Here is a 19,938-nt window from a genome sequence, read left to right as displayed (position 1 = left end):
TGGGATATGACTGGCAGTTAATATCAAGAATATGGGTACAAAGAGAAGTGAATCTTTGAAAAAATCCAAATAGATTTATTTAAAAATATGATTTTTTATAATACTGGTTTTTGAAGTGTAATCTTTCTGTAATTTTTACACTCTATAAAACATACATATTTATTTCTCTAACATTTGACTTCATTTTAATTCAGTGAATATTTATTGAGTATTTTGTACCTGTCTAGCTACTAAACACTGTAGAAAAAAATGGAAAGAAAAATTCTTGACCTTGTGGAGCAATAAGTCTAGTACTGACAAATGTTCTATAAAAAAAAGGATAAGATAAAAGTCATATAACCATCACAGAGTGCTATGGAATTTCAGAGAGCTAGAAAATATGTGTGATTGAAAGGCTCAGAAAAAAGCTTTACTAAGATGTTATTTGGGAAGAGATTTTGAAGATTGGCAGTGAATATTAGATATGGACACAAGAAAAAAAGGCATTTCATATAAACAGCTGTCTTACGTGTACAGCCTGAACATTCAAAAATATATCCTCTGCAAAAGAAAAAGCAAGTAAAAGGTAAAAGAGAGAGAAAACAATTTAATAGTATGGTGTTTATTTCTGCTATTGAATAGGAATGTGTCAGGGCATAGATACTGAAACTAAGTCAACTCTTCCTTAATTCGATCGCTTCTATTTCTGTATGAATCCACTATAAAATTATATTTTCTATGTTTAACTTCTCAGTTCAGTCACTCAGTCGTGTCCGACTCCTTGTGACCCCATGGACTGCAGCACAGCCAGGCCTCCCTGTCCATCACCAATTCCTGGAGCTTACTTGAACTCAGGTTCATTGATTCACTGACACCATCTCATCCGCTGTTGTCCCCTTCTCCTCCTGCCTTCAATCTTTTCCAGCATCAGGGTCTTTTCCAGAGTCAGTTCTTCACATCAGGTGGCCAAAGTATTGGAGTTTCAACTTCAGCATCGGTCCTTCCAATGAATATTTAGGACTGATCTCCTTTAGGAGGGACTGTTTGGATCTTCTTGCAGTCCAAGGGACTTTCAAGAGTCTTCTCCAACACCACAGTTCAAAAGCATTGATTCTTCAGTGCTCAGCTTTCTTCATAGTCCAACTCACACATCCATACCTGACTATTGGAAAAACCATAGCCTTGACTAGACAGACCTTTGTTGACAAAGTAATGTCTCTGCTTTTTAATATGCTGTCTAGATTGGTCATAGCTTTTCTTCCAAGGAGCAAGTGTCTTTTAATTTCATGGCTGCAGTCACCATCTGCAGTAATTTTGGAGCCCAAAAAAATAAAGTCTGTCAACTGTTTCCATTGTTTTCCCATATATTTGCCATGAAGTGATGGGAGTGGATGCCATAATTTTTATTTCATGCTAAATATTGTTTTCTTCATGATAGAGTTTTGTGTGTTAATTTTCATCAGAAACATGTACTGACTTTTATGGATAATTTTCAGTGATAATTATGAGTATATGTAGTTTTAATTTTATTTGTTGAATTTACCCTCATATGAGATACAGTTCCTATATAAATGCATAGGTAGAAAAAGGGTAGAACTTCCTCCAGAAGCAGTAAAAAGCCAGTTTGGGGCCACAGTTCATGAAGTGTTGATTGATAATTCAAGGAGAGTTAGCTCAATAACCTCAAAAAATGTTTTATTACAGCAAATGTTTTTGACAAAAAAATTGACATTGAAAAAATTTAATAAAATGTGGGCATGTCCCAGTTTATGAATTAAGAGGAAGCTGAAGATGAGTAAAATTGGTTGAAGATAATAGATGTCAGGGATGAAAACAGTAGACAACGCAGAGTTCTGAATGAGAAATAGTATAGGCTTAACCTTAAGCTCCAATGTGTGCATGGAAAAAATAGAATGGGTGATGTTAGAGAAAGTGGAGAGGTATCAGCAGTAGCACCTGGTAGGTCATCACACACTAGAAGTGTTAAAAGGTTGTTTCTACTTTAAAACCAAATGTTTAAGAGAATGAAGATGTTTCTAACAGATATAAGAGAGGAAGAATATACGGATTTGGAGAGGCAGTGGAATATTGAGCACAGCAAAGGGGGAAAAAAAATGGGTTTGAAGCATTGGGTAAATATCTGTGACAGAAATTTGGCAGGCATTTACCTGATGGTGATGGTTGAAACTTCAGGAACAGAAGAGTTTGCTATGGATACCTTGCAGAAAGATGAGCAGGAGCAAAATAAAATAAAATAAGTAAATAAATAAAGAGAAAAATGTATGCATTGTCTGAGATGAATTATGTATTCAACAGATATTTTTCTAATTAATTAGTTATTATATTTTAGCCACACTGTGAAGCATGTCAGACCATAGTTCCCTGACCAGGAACTGAACCCTTGTCCCCTGCATTGGGAGGGCAGAGTGTTAACCACTGGACCACAAGGAAAGTGTTCCCAATGGATATTTTTAAATTAAATATAAGGGATTGGCAAAGGGGAAAAGGTCAAGGGAAGGTGAAATAAAAATAGAAATCTAAATGGTGGGTAGGGAGAAGACAATTCAACATGAGATTTCATAATGAAAAGTTTCAAGGAAAGGACACATGTTGAAGAGAAAGGTCAAGAATAGCAGAGAAAGAAATCACTGTGCTGTATTAATAGTCAAAGGTATTGTTGATTGAGCTCATTTTATGTTCTAGGCACTTTTTGTACATTCTAGTGTTACCATTATTATTATCATCTCTATTTTACAGATCAGAAAATTGAACCATAGAGAGGTTTAGCATTTATGTGAATTAGCGTAGTTACTGAATGGCAGAGCAGAATTCAAGACTGAGAAAAGAATGCACTTAGAAATCATTCCTGGTAACCACTGAAACAGCAATTTCCATCAAAGGCAGGCAGAGGATATTAGACAGCAAAAGATGAAGGAATAAATGAGAGAAATACATCTAGGTACAGCACACAAGATAATTTAACAAAGTGAAGTTGCTCAGTCATGTCCGACTCTTTGCGACCCCATGGACTGTAGCCTACCACACCCCTCCGTCCATGGGATTTTCCAGGCAAGAATACTGGAGTGGGTTGTCATTTCCTTCTCCAGAAGATCTTCCCAACGCAGGGATCAAACCTGGGTCTCTCACGTTGTAGGCAGACGCTTTACCATCTGAGCTACCAGGGAACACACGATTTAACAAAGGGAAGGAAGAAAACATGAAAAGCTAATAAAATCAAGTGCTTTTGAGCCTACTGTGCCAGGTATATTTACAAAGAGAAAGAAAAATTGGTGTAGAGAAAGAAATTGAAGACATAAGCAAAAAAAGTGGCCAAGGTCCCACAGGATGTACGTAGTCACAGGTTCAACAGCTGAAGAGTGCTTCTGGGCAAAATGAAGGGTTATTTATTTCTTTAGGTACAGGACTATGGGTAGGTGGGAGTAAGTACACAGCAAAGTGTTTAAAATTGCCACCAGGAGAAATCAAAAGAATACAGGGCTTATAAGAAGCTATACATAAACATATACATATATATATTTCTAGTTTCAGAGCACATAGACAATGGAGAGCTCACCATATTATTTCACCAGAAATAAAAGTATTCCATGCAGTCAGTTATTGAAGGACCAAAAAAGTGTTGTACTTGCAAATTCTTCATATACAACTCATCATAAAATTCTAACAAATTCAGTTGTCCATTGTAGGATAATTTTGTTTCTAATTATTCAGACTGATTTTAACATGGACTAAATTTGTTGTTTTACTTTTTGTTTACTAATACAACAATGTGAGGAAGAAAAGAAAAAAAGTGTTCTTTGCCATTCACACAAGCCCACAAGTGGATTTTTATTACATGAGAGGATTAGAACAGAGGATGATGTTTATGCAGCCATTGTCATAGTTAAATTCCCAGGTGTGTCAGTTAGTTTTGTTACATTCCTTTGCTAAAGACCCCTTCATCCTTAATTCTTAACTCTACTCTGGGACCTGATGTGAAAATGTATGTTGCTTTTTCCAGGGAATAGAGAGAGTAAAGTTATGGATCAGCGCCAACCTATCACCTCTCTTGGAAAGATAGACAGTCATGAAAGAAGACTGTACAAGTATGACACCTTCTCACTTTTTTCTAGCCTTCCTTCCCCCCATTCAAAGACAAATACTGACAACAGTTTCTTATGAATCCTGCTAGAAATATTGTTATTATAGGAAAAATATACTATTTTTTATTTTCTTTTTATTTAAACAATATGACATACTATGCCCACTATTAAGTTCATTGACTTTTTATTCAACACTTAATTATAAGAAAACATCCATGTGAGTGTATTATAGTGATTCCCATTCATTATAATTGCTGCAAGGCTTTCTACTATTTGGATATACCATAATGTTTCTTCCTAACTTTACTTTTGGTCTATGTAGGTTGCTTGCAACATTGAGCTATTTAAAACAATATAGTGGCAAATATCATATGAAACAGTGCTCCACATCATATGCCATTAGAGAAATGCAAACTAAAACAGTAACACTACTATAAACCTATTAGAGTTATGGAATTCAAAATGCTGATATACTCAAATACTGGCCAGCATATGGAGCAATAAAAATTTATCATTCATTTCTAGTGGAGGATGCAAAATTATACAGATACTTTGGAAGACAATATGGCAGTTTCTTAAGAAACCAAACATACTCTTAGCATATGATCCAGCAGTCACACACCTTGGTGTTTACCCAAATGAGTTGAAAACTTATATCCATACAAAAACTTATATACTGATGTTTATAGGCTCTTTACTCATAACTGTCAAAACTTGAAAGTAACCAAGTCACCTTTCAGTAGGCTGAATGAATTAATAAACTGTGGCACAACCTGAAAATATGATATATTCAGTGCCAAGAAGAAATGAACTAACAAGCCATTAAAAGACATGAAGGAAACCTAAATGAATGATACTAAGTGAAAGAGGCTAATTTAAAAAGGCTAGATACTATATGTATTTATATGACATTATGGAAAAGGCACAACTATGAGGACAGTAAGAAGATCAGATGGAAGGAAGGAGGGATGACAGACAGCACAGAGGATTTTAGGGCAGTGAAACTACGATACCATGGTAGCTCATATCATTAAACAGTTGTCAAAATTCGTAGTTTGTACAACATCAAGAGTGAACTCTAATGTAAACTATGGACTTTGAGTCATAATGATCAGTGTAGGAAGACAGGATCACTGATTGTAACAGATATATCAAAGGGGGACTTTTTTTTATGGTGAGTTAGTCCTTTAAGGTATTGCTGGATTTGCTCATATTTTATCTAGAATAATGGTAATCATGGTCATCAGAGAGACAGTTTATAATTGTTGTGTGTATGGGAGGTACTAACTTCGGGGGTTGGAAAAATCATTTTGTTGCTTAAAAGTTATTATTCCTTTCAAATTCTCTGGAGGAGATGAAATGACACTTGTAACAATGTTCCGTAAATACCTGGTAGAATTTTTCATCTGGACTTGGAGCTTTTGGTGGAATAGTGAAAGGAGTTATATATTGATTTTTTTAAAAAAAATCTTTATATAAAATATATTGCTTATATTTTAACTTTCCTGAATTGATTTTGGAAATTTATATTTTTTAAAAAGTTAAATGATTTTATTAATGTAGGTTTTAAATTCATTTCTATGACTCTTCATAGATAGTTTCTCTAGTCTTATACTTTCTTCAGCATGTATGATTATTTTCCCATTCTCCTTTTTGGTACTGTGCTTTCAATTTTTTTTTTTTTTTTAATTAGGTCAGTTAATAGATTAGCAATTTTAGCTATTCTTTCAACAACCTAATTACTGAATTTTCAAATTACACTATTTTCTTTCTTCTAAATTTAAACATTAATTTGATTTTCTTTTTTCCTTACATTTGTTTTATTATTTGTAACTTACGAAGTTTGATGTTGTATTAGTCAGACAAGGTGAAAGATTTATACGACCTGAAGAGAAACCAGAGTATAGTCAGGATAAGCTAGGCTGCAGTAACAGATCCTAAAATCCAGTGGCCTAACTCAGTAAGGTTTTTTGTTCACATAAAACCATGGAAGGTGAGTCTCCTTCTTCCATCTTCTATGTATGCCTTCCAGAGTCATAATTTAAAAGGCCACTAGGGCAGGAAAACAAGCAAAATCAAATAAACAAAAAGCTAACTAAAACAAAATCAAAATAGAGATGCTCACCAAGCTTAACTGCATCGTATGGAAATTATACAGTCCCATATGCTCACGACTTATTGACTAGAACTAGTCATTTGACCCCCAAAAGAACTACAAGAGTTGAGAAATGCAATAAAGCATAAAGAGGTTGTAAAATACCATATCTAGTACATATTGTTAAAAAACTATTTTTATTTTTTTAATTACTGAATGTAAATACAGATATCTCAAAAATCTCAGAATAGTTTTAGCTTTTAACAATTTTAGAAATATAAATGCTACAAGCAAAATATCATTTGAAAGTTTAGGTAAATTTCTTGTGATTTTGTAAGTTGAGTTTTAGTTGAATATAATTTTATGAATTTTGAAAATTTTAAGATATATTTTTGGCTCAGTCCCTCTAAGTAAAGATGGCAAACTACTAGGAACAAACAAGAATTTATTACTCAGGATTAATAAAACTAAATATATGTTAAAATAACTAAAATTTCAAATGATGTCTTTGGACTTTTACACCATTGACATTTCTGCAATTGTTAAACTTTAAAGATATTACACTGAGAGTTCTGGGACACTTTGCATAAAAGTTTACAAAGTTATGATGTTTTCTCATAGGCAATGCTTTATTAATATTCCATATATTCTGATAAGTATGTACTTTTATTTTGTAGAAGTTATAAAAGTTTAGTTTGATTCCCACTAGAATTAAGACAAAAAGCACTTTATTATTAAATTTACAAGCAGAAGAGTGGTTTAATCTTCAAAATTATAGGTGTATTATATGATGATCAGATAATTTTGTCTCATTCATTTCTATTTCTTAAAATTTATTGAATTTGTTTCTGATAATAAATGCTCATTTAAAAATATTTCATAAGCCTTGTAAAATAAGATTTTTTTCCTTCTAAGAATAGAGCTATATTTTTATTAATTTGATCTAAACATTAATTCTTTAAATCTTTTATATTCTGGCTTATTTTTCTTCTACTCATATACTAAAATAAATGAATACAATTTCTTTCTCTTGATATGGTTTTCACATTATGGTTTCTGTAAATTTTGCTGTATAAAATTTCATAGTGTGTTATTTAACATATTTAAGACTGCAAAATCTTTATTGAAAATTGTATTTTTATCATTGTGGTTTTCTAAGTCTCACTGAGGTTTTATTCTCATCTCTAAGTTCTCGCTCTCTCACTAAATCCTATTTTCTTGTTGTTCTATTAATTTCCTAGTGACACGTTAGTGGAAAATGTCTTACACTTTGTGCCTCTAAATTATCTGCAATAATATTTTTGCTAGTTGTAGAATATTAGACTGTTTTATCTTAGCTTTGTATTGCTCCATTATCTTGTGGCATTTCTTAATGATTCTTACATAAATTTCTTTCTGGTAGTTTCAGTACTTGATGACTTGCAGAATGTCCCAAAACTCTCAATGTAATATCTTTAAGCTTTAATAATCACAGAATAACTGTAACAGGGAAAGGTGGAAACTGATACCTATTTAGATTTGAAAAGGAGATACATCAATATAGAATTTTAAATAATCTCTAGACTGTACACAGAGAAATTGAATTGAAAAATAATAATATATGTGGCCTTATTTTCTTTATATCCTTGTCATTAATGTATAATGTCAAAGGTGTCTTTTATTTTTCCATTCTAAAAAATTACATATTTTAGTTTCCTTTCCATTAGAGAAGGACTTGAAATTTCCTCCCTGATTTCCTGACTATAATATACAGTTGATCTCCAAGCAATGTGGGGTTTAGGGGCACAGTTAAAAATCTATATATAACTTTTGATTTCCCCAAAAGTTAACTACTCATAGCCTACTGTTGACTAGGGCCTTTACAGGTGTTTTGTATGATATATGTATTATTTATATGTATATATTATATATATATATATATATATACTATATATATATATGATATGTATATTATATACTGTAACAATACTGTATTGTTACAATAAAGTAGGCTAGATAAAGAAAATGTTATTAAGGAAAATCATAAGGAAGAGAAAATATATTTACAGTACTTTACCTTATTGATATCATAAGACTACATTATCTATTCACAAGATGAATTGCCTGTCAGTGCCTACATCAATATTGCCTTATAAGATACAAAATACTGTAGATTTTATATGTATTACCAACACTAGACATCAAAAATAAGAAGATAATGTGAATAAGATTCATATTTCTTTACAGGTATAATAATTCATGCACTAAAAATGAAAAAGAACCAATATGATTGCTTCATGGTACCCTAGGTATACACTAATGGATGAATTGTTATAATCTTTTTATGTCTTATGGTATTACAGTCATATTCTGATTATAGAGTTATAAACATTGTTACATTTTTAAAAAAACACCTGTGATGATAGGCTGATACATGTTTTCTCCAATTATGAGTGAAACAGACATACTGTATGGTAATATGACTCTTTGAAAACAATATAGAACGTTAGGGAAACTAACACATTATTAATTTTATATTGCACTCACTTTATGTCTATGTTAGGATAGGCTATCCAGGCTTCCCTGATAACTCAGTTGGTAAAGAATCTGCCTGCAATGCAAGAGACCCAGATTTGACTCCTGGGTTGGGAAGATCCACTGGAGAAGGGATAGGCTACCAATCCAGTATTCTTAGGTTTCCCTTATGGCTCAGCTGGTAAAGAATCTGCCTGCAATGTGGGTGACCTGGGTTCGATCCCAGGGTTGGGAAGATCCCCTGAAGAAGTGAAAGGCTACCCACTCCAGTATTCTGGACTGGACAGTTCCACGGACTGTATAGTTCACGGGGTCACGAAGAGTCAGACATGACTGAGCAACTTGCACTTCACATAAGATAGGCTATACACTTCAATATAAGCTTTGCATATGATGTTCTACATGATGAAAACTTAGATGATGACAATGATAATGATACAAAAACTTCCCATTCTGTTCATGTTGAACACCTATTAGAATTTTTTTTTTTTTACATAAAGACACACATACATAATAGGTAAGTTCATTAAAAGTAGGACATGATTGTTTACTATCTATTAGGTGGAAATTACTTTACTAGTGTGTGAGAGGAGTGCAATTGTGCGATAGTTTGAGCATTCCTTGGTATGGCCTTTCTTAGGGACTGGAAGGAAAAATGACATTTTCCAGTCCTGTGGCCACTACTGAGTTTTCCAAATTTGCTGGCATATAGAGTGCAGCACTTTCACAGAATCATCCATAAGGATTTGAAATAGCTCAGCTGGAATTCCATCACCTCCACTAGCTTTGTTCACAGTGATGCTTCCTAAGGCCCACTTGTTGCATTCCAAGATGTCAGGCTCTACGTGAGTGATTATGTGGGTCATGAAGATCTTTTTTGTACAGTTCTTCTGTGTATTCTTGCCACCTCTTCTTAATTTCTTTTTCTTCTGTTAGATCCATACCATTTCTGTCATTTATTGAGCCCATCTTTGCATGAAATGTTCCCTTGGTATCTTTAATTTTCTTGAAGAGATCTCTGGTCTTTCCCATTCTGTTGTTTTCCTCTATTTCTTTGCACTGATCACTGAGGAAGGTTTTCTCATCTTTCCTTGCTATTCTTTGGAAATCTGCATTCAAATGGGTATATCTTTCCTTTTCTCTTTTGCTTTTTGCTTCTCTTCTTTTCACAGCTATTTGTAAGGCCTCCTCAGACAGTCATTTTGCTTTTTTGCATTTCTTTATCTTGGGGATGGTCTTGATCCCTGTCTCCTGTACAATGTCATGAACCTCTGTCCATAGTTCATCAGAAACTCTATCAGATGTAGTACCTTAAATCTATTCTCACTTCCACTGTATAATCATTAGGGATTTGATATAGGACATACCTGAATGGTCTAGTATTTATCCCTACTTTCTTCAATTTAAGTCTGAATTTGGCAATAAGGAGTTCATGATCTGAGTCACAGTCAGTTCCTGGTCTTATTTTTGCTGACTGTATAGAGCTTCTCCATCTTTGGCTGCAAAGAATATAATCAATCTGATTTTGGTGTCGACCATCTGGTGATGTCTATGTGTAGAGTCTTCTCTTGTGTTATTGGAAGAGGGTGTTTGCTATGACCAGTGCATTTTCTTGGCACAACTCTATTAGCCTTTGCCCTGCTTCATTCTGTACTCTAAAGCCAAATTTGCCTGTTACTAGAGGGATTTCTTGACTTCCTACTTTTGCATTCCAGTCCCCTATAATAAAAAGGACATCTTTCTTGTGTATTAATTCTAGAAGGTCTTGTAGGTCTTCATAGAACCATTCAACTTCAGCTTCTTCAGCATTACTGGTTGGGGCATAATCTTGGATTACCGTGATATTGAATGGTTTGCCTTGGAAACGAACAGTGATCATTCTTTCATTTTTGAGATTGCATCCAAGTACTGCATTTTGGACATTTTTGTTGACTATGATGGCTACTCCATCTCTTCTAAGGGATTCTTGCCCACAATAGTAGATATAATGGCCATCTGAGTTAAAATCACCCATTCTAGTTCATTTCAGTTCACTGATTCCTAGAATGTTGACGGTCACTCTTGCCATCTCCTGTTTGGTCACTTCCAATTTGCCTTGATTCATGAACCTAATATTCCAGGTTCCTTTGCAATATTGCTCTTTACAGCATTGGACCTTGATTCTATCATCAGTCACATCCACAAGTGTGTGTTGTTTTTGCTTTGGCTCTGTTTCTTCATTCTTTCTGGTGTTATTTCTCCATTGGTCTCCAATAGCATATTCGATGTTCAATATGGTTCAATATGGATGTTCAAGCTGGTTTTAGGAAAGGCAGAGGAACCAGAGATCAAATTGCCAACAACTGCTGGATCATCCAAAAAAAAGTGAGTTCCAGAAAAACATCTATTTCTGCTTTATTGACTATGTCAAAGCCTTTGACTGTGTGGGTCACAATAAACTGAAAGATTCTGTAAAGTATGGGAATACCAGATCTCCTGACCTGCCTCTTGAGAAATCTGTATGCAAGTCAGGAAGCAACAGTTAGAACTGGACGTGGAACAACAGACTGGTTCCAAATAGGAAAAAGAGTATGTCAAGACTGAATATTGTCACTGTGCTTATTTAACTGATATGCAGAGTATATCATGAGAAATGCTGGGCTGGATGAAGCACAAGATGGGATAAAGTTTGCCAGGAGAAATATCAATAACCTCAGATATGCAGATGACACCACCCTTATGGCAGAAAGTGAAGAAGAACTAAAGAGCCTCTTGATGAAAGTGAAAGAGGAGAGTGAAAAAGTTGGCTTAAAGCTCAACATTCAAAAAACTAAGATCATGGCATCCAGTCCCATCACTTCATAGCAAATAGATGGAGAAACAGTGGAAACTGTTACCGACTTTATTTTGGGGGGTGGGGGCTTCAAAATCACTGAAGATGGTGACTGCAGCCATGAAATAAAAATATACTTACTCCTTGGAAGAAAATTTATGACCAACCTAGACAGCATATTAAAAACCAGGGACATTACTTTGCCAACAAATGTCTGTCTAGTCAAGGCTATAGTTTTTCCAGTAGTCATGTATGGATGTGAGAGTTGGCCTATAAAGAAAGCTGAGCACCGAAAAATTGATGCTGTTGAACTGTGGTGTTGGAGAAGACTCTTGCGAGTCCCTTGGACTGCAAGGAGATCCAATCAGTCCATCATAAAGGAAATCAGTCCTGAATATTCATTGGAAGGACTGATGTTGAAGCTGAAACTCTAATACTTTGGCCACCTGATGTGAAGATCTCTCTCATTTGAAAAGATCCTTACACTGGGAAAGATTGAAGGCAGATGGAGAAGGGGATGACAGAGGATGAGATGGTTGGATGGCATCACCGACTCAATGGAAATTATTTTGAATAAACTCCAGGAGTTGGTGATGGACAGGGAGGCCTGGTATACTGTAGTCCATGGCATCACAAAGAGTCTGACACGACTGAGTGACTGATCTGAACTCAGGTGGAAATAGACCATCATCAAAGTCTTCATCTTTGTCATCTTCATGTTGAGTAGACTAAGGACAAGGAGGAAAAGAAGGGGTTGGTCTTGCTGTCTCCAGTGTAGCAGAAGTAGAGGAGGTGGAAAGGGAGGCAAGTGAGTCAGGCACAGTTGGTATAACTTTGTGGAAATACACTGTCATTTCTCTCTGAATTTTATAGTTTTTCATTTCTCTAAAAATGTTCTGTATGGTATGAATTCTTCTACCATTTGTTTAGTTTTAGTGCCTGAATCATAGAAGAGTTCATGCCATAAAGAAGTCAAAGCATCTTTATTATCACCCTTGTGTCAAAATGTCTAATGCTAGTTTGTTTCCTGGCATTTCTTCTAAGTCCTCTTCCTGAACTTTAGGAACTAGTTCAGAAGCATTCATCTCCATCAAGTAGTACTTTGTTAATTCCTCTAGTGTGATATCTGTTAATTCTTGAATTTCTCCAAGATTTATATCTTAAAAGCCTCCACTTTCCCACATACCACTTTTTCTGCCATATCTGCAGTTTCTTTCATAATTTCCTGTTCTGTAATAAATCCTGTGAAGATATGTACAACATCTGGACACAGTTTCTTCAGCAAGAATTTGTTTCAGGTTTGATTGTTTTCACAGTTTTTTTCTATAACAATGATGGTATCTTCAATAGTGTAATCCTTCTAGAATTTCATGATGTTCTCTCTATTGAGGTTTTCTTCCATACCATTGACAACTATTCTCATAGAGTACCACACACAAGGAACCTTGAAGGTTCTTATGACTCCTTGATCTAGATACTCAATTACAGACATAATGTTTGTGGGGGGGGGGGGGGGAACACTTTGAAACATTCAATGTGGAACTCTTGGGGTTTTGGGTGGTCAAGGGACATTGTCCAACATCACATGAACTTTAAAAGTCAGTGCCTTACTGGCAAGGAACTTCCTCATGTCAAGACAAAGCACTGATGAAATCAGTCAAGCAAAACAGAACTCATTGTCCAAGCTTTCTTGTATAACCAGAAGACTGACAAAATTGAATATTTCTCTTCAAGGCTCAGGGGTTAGCAGCTTTATAGGCAGGGGCATTCCTGATCATAAGTCCAACTGTATTTGCACAAACCAGAAAAGTTAGCCTATCCTTTCCTGATTTAAATCCTGGTCCTTCTCTTGTTTACTAATAAATGTCCAATGCAGCATTCCCCCCACTCCAAGAGTAGGGCATTTTGTCTACACTAAAAACCTATTCAGGCAGATATCCTTTCTCCTCAGTGATTCCTTAACGGCATCTGGAACTCACCTGCTGCCTCTTAGGGGGCAGAAGGCTGCCTGCTTCTCCTGTTATCTTGACATTTTTAAAGCCAAACCTCTTTCTAAAATTATCAAACCATAATTTGCTTGCAGAAAATTCTCCAGCCTTAGATCCTTCACCTTCCTTTTGCTTTATGCTGTTGTATAATGATTTTGCTTTCTTCCGAATCATATTGGAATCTTTAGGCATGACTTTCTTATAGCAATGCTGCAGTCATATGAAAGCTGCATTTGCAATACAAGATAAAAAGATAATTCAGAAAAAGTGCAAGGTTTTTACACCTGCTGGCATAGCTGTAGTAATGGTTTCACAAATTTCCTTTTCCTTCTTCCTTTTTTTTTTTTTTTTTAAACAGTTGTCCTTATGGCAGATTCATTACCTTAAAATAGTGGGAAACTGCAGCTGCAGACTTTAATCTACAGTACATATCAAGCAACTCAACTTCCTGCAATGCCACAACTTTTCTCTTGCTTCTTGGGAGCACTTCCAGTATCACCAGTGGCACTTTGTATAGGTTCCATGGTGCTATTCAAGGTTTATGGCACTGAACTAAACACACTGAAAAATATGCAAGAACTGCAAGAGATCACTTTTTCTTGCAATATACAACATATTGGAGAGACAAACTGGTGATGAGGAGATGATTAGTGTCACATGGTGTTTGAAGCTGATACTAGCAACAGTTGAACTCACTGAAATAGTAACAGGACATACCTACAAAATTATTATTGTAGGTACTACAGTTATTTTTTGCAGTTGTGATTTAATACTGCATCTTATTGTTCGTTAATACTTCTGTTGACTGAAAATAGCACCATGTCTGGTCTGTTAAGTGTTTGTGTGAGTTTTGATAAATTTTAACTTTTTATAATAGATTTGTGTAGATTTTATCATAGTAATTGTAAAATAGGCTAGTACCTACATATATTTTATGCATTCATAATATGCATCTCTTAAATTTTTCAATATTTCTAGGCTATGTGGTTTCCCTATGAGTTTTTTCCAAATTGTTGCAAATCTCCAAAAAAGTTTCCAACATATTTATTTTTTTTTAAATTGCCTAAAGGGATGTAGTTCAAACCTCTCTTGTTGAAGTGTCTACTCTTACTGCAAGCTGTTGGTCTGAAATTTGAGAGACCAAATGTGGGACAGTATAGTTCTTTACTGAAATAAAGAAACATTAATATACCTACATTTTTATACTAGTAGACAGCAATTTATACATAAATGAAAATCCATTGCAACTGCCAAATATAAATTAGTTGCCCTGAAAACTTTAAATGCTTAAGCTAACATTTAGAAGTTTTAAAAAAAAATAAACATGAACTCTAAACTCAACATCTTGAAAAATTTTTTTATTTAGTTCATAAAGTTGAAAATTTAATTATATTTAAAAATATCAAAAAAGATTATAGATGTGCACATATTCTTAATCTAATGCTTATATTCATTTATATTTTTGGTTCACTTTAATATCTGCAATGTTCAAAAATATTCATAATATATTTGCCAATTATTATGTCTCAAGAAGTTTGACAAATTTCACTTTACTGAATTTAAGTCAGAGATCAAACTAGAAGCAGATCAATGGTTTAATTACTATCTTTCATAGTTCCCCTTCCTTCCTTCCTTCCTTCTTTTCTTCTTCATTCATTTATTGTGAGAACACTTAAGCTCCACACCCTTAGTAAATTTCAGTTATAAAATTCAGTGTTAACAACTATCGTCACCATGTAATACCACATTTACCATATAAACTTTTGAGAAATGAGAACTGCCACAAAACCCTTTTTCAGGAAAGTTTTAGGGGCATGAGGCTGATGAAAAGTCAATATCAAGACGAATCTACACATGTTTTAATGTCATTTACCAAAAAACATGTTTCAATGTCATTTAAAAAAAATACTGAAATAAAGTTGCCTTATGATGCTGTGTTAGTTTCTACTGCACAGCACAGTGAATCAGTTATACATATGCATGGTAGCTCAGACGGTAAACAATCTGCCTGTAAATGCAGGAGATGCAGGTCTGATACCTGGGTTGAGAAGACATCCTGGAGGAGGAAATGGTAACCCACTCCAGAATTCTTGCCTGTAAAATCCCGTGGACAGAGGAGCCTGGCAGGTTACAGTCTGTAAGGTCGCAAATAGTCAGACATAACTTAGCAATTGAGCATGCATACATGCCTAGGGTACTGGAAATAAAAACTAAACAAATGCGACCTAATTAATCTTAAAAAAAAGTTGAATAGCAAAGAAAATTGGGAATAAAGCAAAAAGACAACCTGATAACTTGGAAAAAAAAAAATTGTAGATGAAGCAACCTTCAGACAACCCAATGGAAAAAAACAAGCAACCCATTGAAAACAGAGTGGAAGACCTAGACATTTCTCCAAAGTCATACAGATGGCCAACAAACACATGAAAAGCTCCTCAAAATCACTAAGTATTAGAAAAATGCAAATCAAAACAACAATGAGGTATTGATCACCTCTCATCAGTCAGAATAGACATCAACAAATTTACAAACAATAAATGCTGGAGAGGGTGCGGAGAAAAGGAAACCCTCCTACACTGTTGGTGGGAACATTACTTGGCACAGCCACTATGAGAACAATTTGGAAGTTCCTTAAAAATACTAAAAAGAGAGCTACTATACGAGCCAGCAATCCCACTCCCAGCATATATCCAGAGAAAACCATAGTTTAGGAACACAGATCCACTCCAATGTTCATTGCAACACTATTTACAACAGCCAGGACATGGAAGCAACTTAAATGTCCATCCACAGAGGAAGGGATAAAGAAGGTGTGGTACAAGAAAGGGATAAAGAAGATATGATACATAAATGTTACTAACTAGCTTTTATCTTCCATTAATTTTCCTATATATTTACCTTTCCACAATTTGCCATACCTATAAACTCAAATTACTTTTCCTTTGTCTTCTCCCTCTGTGGATAGAGGAAAAGATTGTTTCCTCCCTACATTAGCCATCCTCATCATAACACGGATTTATTCTTAAGTTGAATCATATTCAGAAAAAGCTATTTCATAAGAGCTCATTGCAAAATATCAAAACTCATATAAGATAAATCACAATCAATTGGAATTTCCTATTAAATTTACTTAATGGTGTTATTTATTACGTTTTCTCTCCATATTTTTTGTCATAGTTCAAAGCAGTTTTTACTAACATACACCTTTTAGAAACTACTTTATTATGAAGGCATTTATAATTTATTTCTTTATTATGAAGGCATTTATAATTTCCTTATAAGGAAATTTCAGGCTGCTTTTATGTTTTTCACTCCTAAATCTTGATAGTGTATTCAGTTAGTTTCAGTTCAGGATTTTCTAAGTAAATTTATATTATGTTTTCCTATAGCCTTGACAGTTTCTTAGTCATATACCCAATAAAGACTGTTATCTGATATATTTCAGCATTAACTCAATCAAGCAAATGACAGAAGCAACAGGAGAAAGTATACTCACTACAAACACTTAGAATAATGTTCACCTGAGTCAAATAATTGGCTCTTTGGCATCAGAATTATCTTGTTAAGTTAAAACTTGCTTATTAAATTAATCAATCATTCACTCATTTCAGTTCAGTTGTTCAGTCACGTCTGACTCTGAGACCCCCAAGGACTACAGCATTCCAGGCTTCCGTGTCCATCAGCAACTCTCAAGAGCTTACTCAAACTCATGTCCATTGAGTCAGTGATGCCATCCAACCATCTCATCTTCTGTCATCTCCTTCTCCTCTCATCTCCAATCTTTCCCAGCATGAGGGTTTTTTCCAACGAGTCAGTTCTTCACATCAGGTGGCCAAAGTATTGGAGTTTCAGCTTCAGCATCAGTCCTTCCAATTCAGGACTGATTTCCTTTAGGATGGACTGGTCGGATCTCCTTGCAGTCCAAGGGACTCTCAAGAGTCTTCTGCAACACCACAGTCCAAAAGCATCAATTCTTCAGATCTCAGCCAAATTCAGACTTAAATTGAAGAAAGTAGGGAAAACCACTAGACCTTTCAGGTATGACCTAAATCAAATCCCTTACGATTATACAGTGGAAGTGACAAACAGATTCAAGGGATTAGATCTGATAGAGTGCCTGAGGAACTATGGATGGAGGTTTGTGACATTGTATAAGAGGCAGTGATCAAAACCATCCCCAAGAAAAAGAAATGCAAAAAATACAAAATGGTTTTCAGAGGAGGCCTTACACATAACTGAGAAAAGAAGAGAAGCTAAAGGCAAGGAGAAAAGGAAAGATATACCCATTTGAATGCAGAGTTCACTCATTTAATGTTATTCATTAATTTTTATTAATATAAAATATTCCAAAAGTATAATTTCTAAACTCAAAGCCACATTCCATTAGCCAAGAACCCCAAACTAAGAATCTTTGTATAATAATTGAGAGGAGTCACCTGACTCTTAAAAATATAACACATAGAGCTCAGCTTGGTTTACTGTGAGGAGTCATTACTTTCATCTTAACAGAGGCTAGCAACAGCACAGTAAAATTTATAAAACTAGTTGAAAATAAATGCATATTACTTGACCTTTTTTGAGTCATCTTCTTTCACTTTCATGGTGAAGTTTCATCTATGAGAAGGAGAATGATGCCCATGGTTTCAGCACACAGGTCTCTTTCTGGACTGTGAAATTCCAGAGCCTGAATTCAGATTAGTGTTTGTTGTGTCAGACCCTTTGTGACCCCATGGATTGTAACCCACCAGGCTCTTCTGTCATGGAATTCTCCAGGCAAGAATACTGGAGTGGGTTGCCATTCCCTTCTCCAGGGGATCTTCCTGACCCAGGGATCGAACCCATCTCCTATATTGCAGGCAGATTTTTTACTGTCTGAGCCATCAGGGAAGCCCAGATTGCCTGGTTTCAAATCCCAGTTCTTCCATGATGGTTCTGGGTACCAGCCAGTTAAAGCTTCTTTTGACTTTTTGACTTGAGCAAGTTACAAACTTCTCTGGGGCTCAGTTTTCTCATTGTAATTTAGAATGTTGAAATGAGTTCACACAGAGAACATTCTTAGAACTGTGCCAAGTCCACAGACAATTCTCAGTGAATATTAGCTATTACTACTGTCATGTATAGAATGTCAGCAAATATAGTAGAAACACAAGGGTACTTTTTATAAAGGTAAAGTATGGATTGAGAAGGGCCCAAAAGAAACCTGCATTAAGGAAGCAAGCCCAAGGTATACGTAGAACCCAGTGTTCTGCTTACCTGTACTCCGACAGGAAAACTTGGTTTTGTGGTCACACAATCGTAAGGTACCATTGCAGCCTTTTTCATCACTACCATCCTCACAATCTTTTTCCCCATCACAGTGCCACACATCAGGGATGCAATTTCCATCAGGATGACACTGAAATTCATTCGCATTACAACCAGCAGGAGAATGAATCTCTTAAATATTGAAATGAGGGAGAGACATTGGGGGGAGGGGGAGAGAGACAAGAGAGAAATTATGATTTTACTTGATAATTTTTTTTCAATTTTTTTTTTCTTTCTTCAGGCATTATAATGATGCTAAAGAGAATATATTTTTAGTTTAGTTGTCTAATTGCTGCAATGCTCTTTAGTATTTCCAAATTTGTTTTAGAAACTTTAATAATTAGAGAAAATGTTTCTTGCCCATGGAATACCTGAAAGTGTCATGAACATTAGGAAAAAGCGAAAGAGCTATACTATAATGTGGATAGTCTGTTATAATTTTAATTAGTATCTTAACAATGGGATTTTTGAAGGGATTTTCTTTATAGCACATAAAAAAGATTTCACATTCTACTCTAAATGTTTAGACTTCCCTTCATCTTTGACATTTCTTTAGATTATTTATTTCATTCTGGTAACAGGTAAATAACTAAAAAAATAAGAACAGCATTTTAATAAAATCTTTGAAGAATAATATCCAAAATTTAGAAAACCAAAACCACAAGAAAATTAAAAAAAAAAAAAAAAAATCAGGACATAAGATTTCAGTTTAGAAATAAGAACAGACACAAAAGAATTTAATGAGGCACTCTGCACTCAAATTCAATTTGTCAATTAATAATTCATACAATGCCTAGAAAACACTATTACTCAAAAACTGATGACTAAAATTATAGGCTATATTTTGTAGGTAAGCATCAACAAGAATAAGAAAAGATAAATGTTAGGTGTATTTAGCCTGTCAGGCTACTCTGTCCACGGAATTCTACAGGTAAGAATACTAGACTGGGTAGCCATTTCCTTCTCCAAGGAATCTTCCATATGCAGGGACCAAACCTGGGCCTCCCACATTGCGGGAAGATCCCCTACCATCTGAGTCACTAGGGAAGTCCAATATATGTTTTAACAGAATAATAATGGAAAATATGACTGTAATCAGCATATTATGCATTAATATCTAATATTATGAGATATAATAAACAGAAT

At 34.8% G+C, this 19,938-nt stretch overlaps 1 protein-coding gene across 1 annotated transcript in view; it reads right to left on the bottom strand.

Moving 5' to 3' along the window:
• Positions 1–19,938, bottom strand: part of LRP1B (LDL receptor related protein 1B) — a 1,867,078-nt gene that overhangs the window by 753,305 nt on the left and 1,093,835 nt on the right. Inside the window, exon 21 of the mRNA XM_061135390.1 lies at positions 18,742–18,924. Coding sequence (XP_060991373.1) covers positions 18,742–18,924 — 183 coding nt within the window. The remainder of the gene's footprint in view (positions 1–18,741; positions 18,925–19,938) is intronic.

This window comes from Dama dama, chromosome 33 (assembly GCF_033118175.1).
Source record: "Dama dama isolate Ldn47 chromosome 33, ASM3311817v1, whole genome shotgun sequence".
In the NCBI taxonomy this organism is placed as follows: Eukaryota; Metazoa; Chordata; class Mammalia; order Artiodactyla; family Cervidae; genus Dama; species Dama dama.
This window is presented reverse-complemented; position numbering and strand designations above follow the sequence as displayed.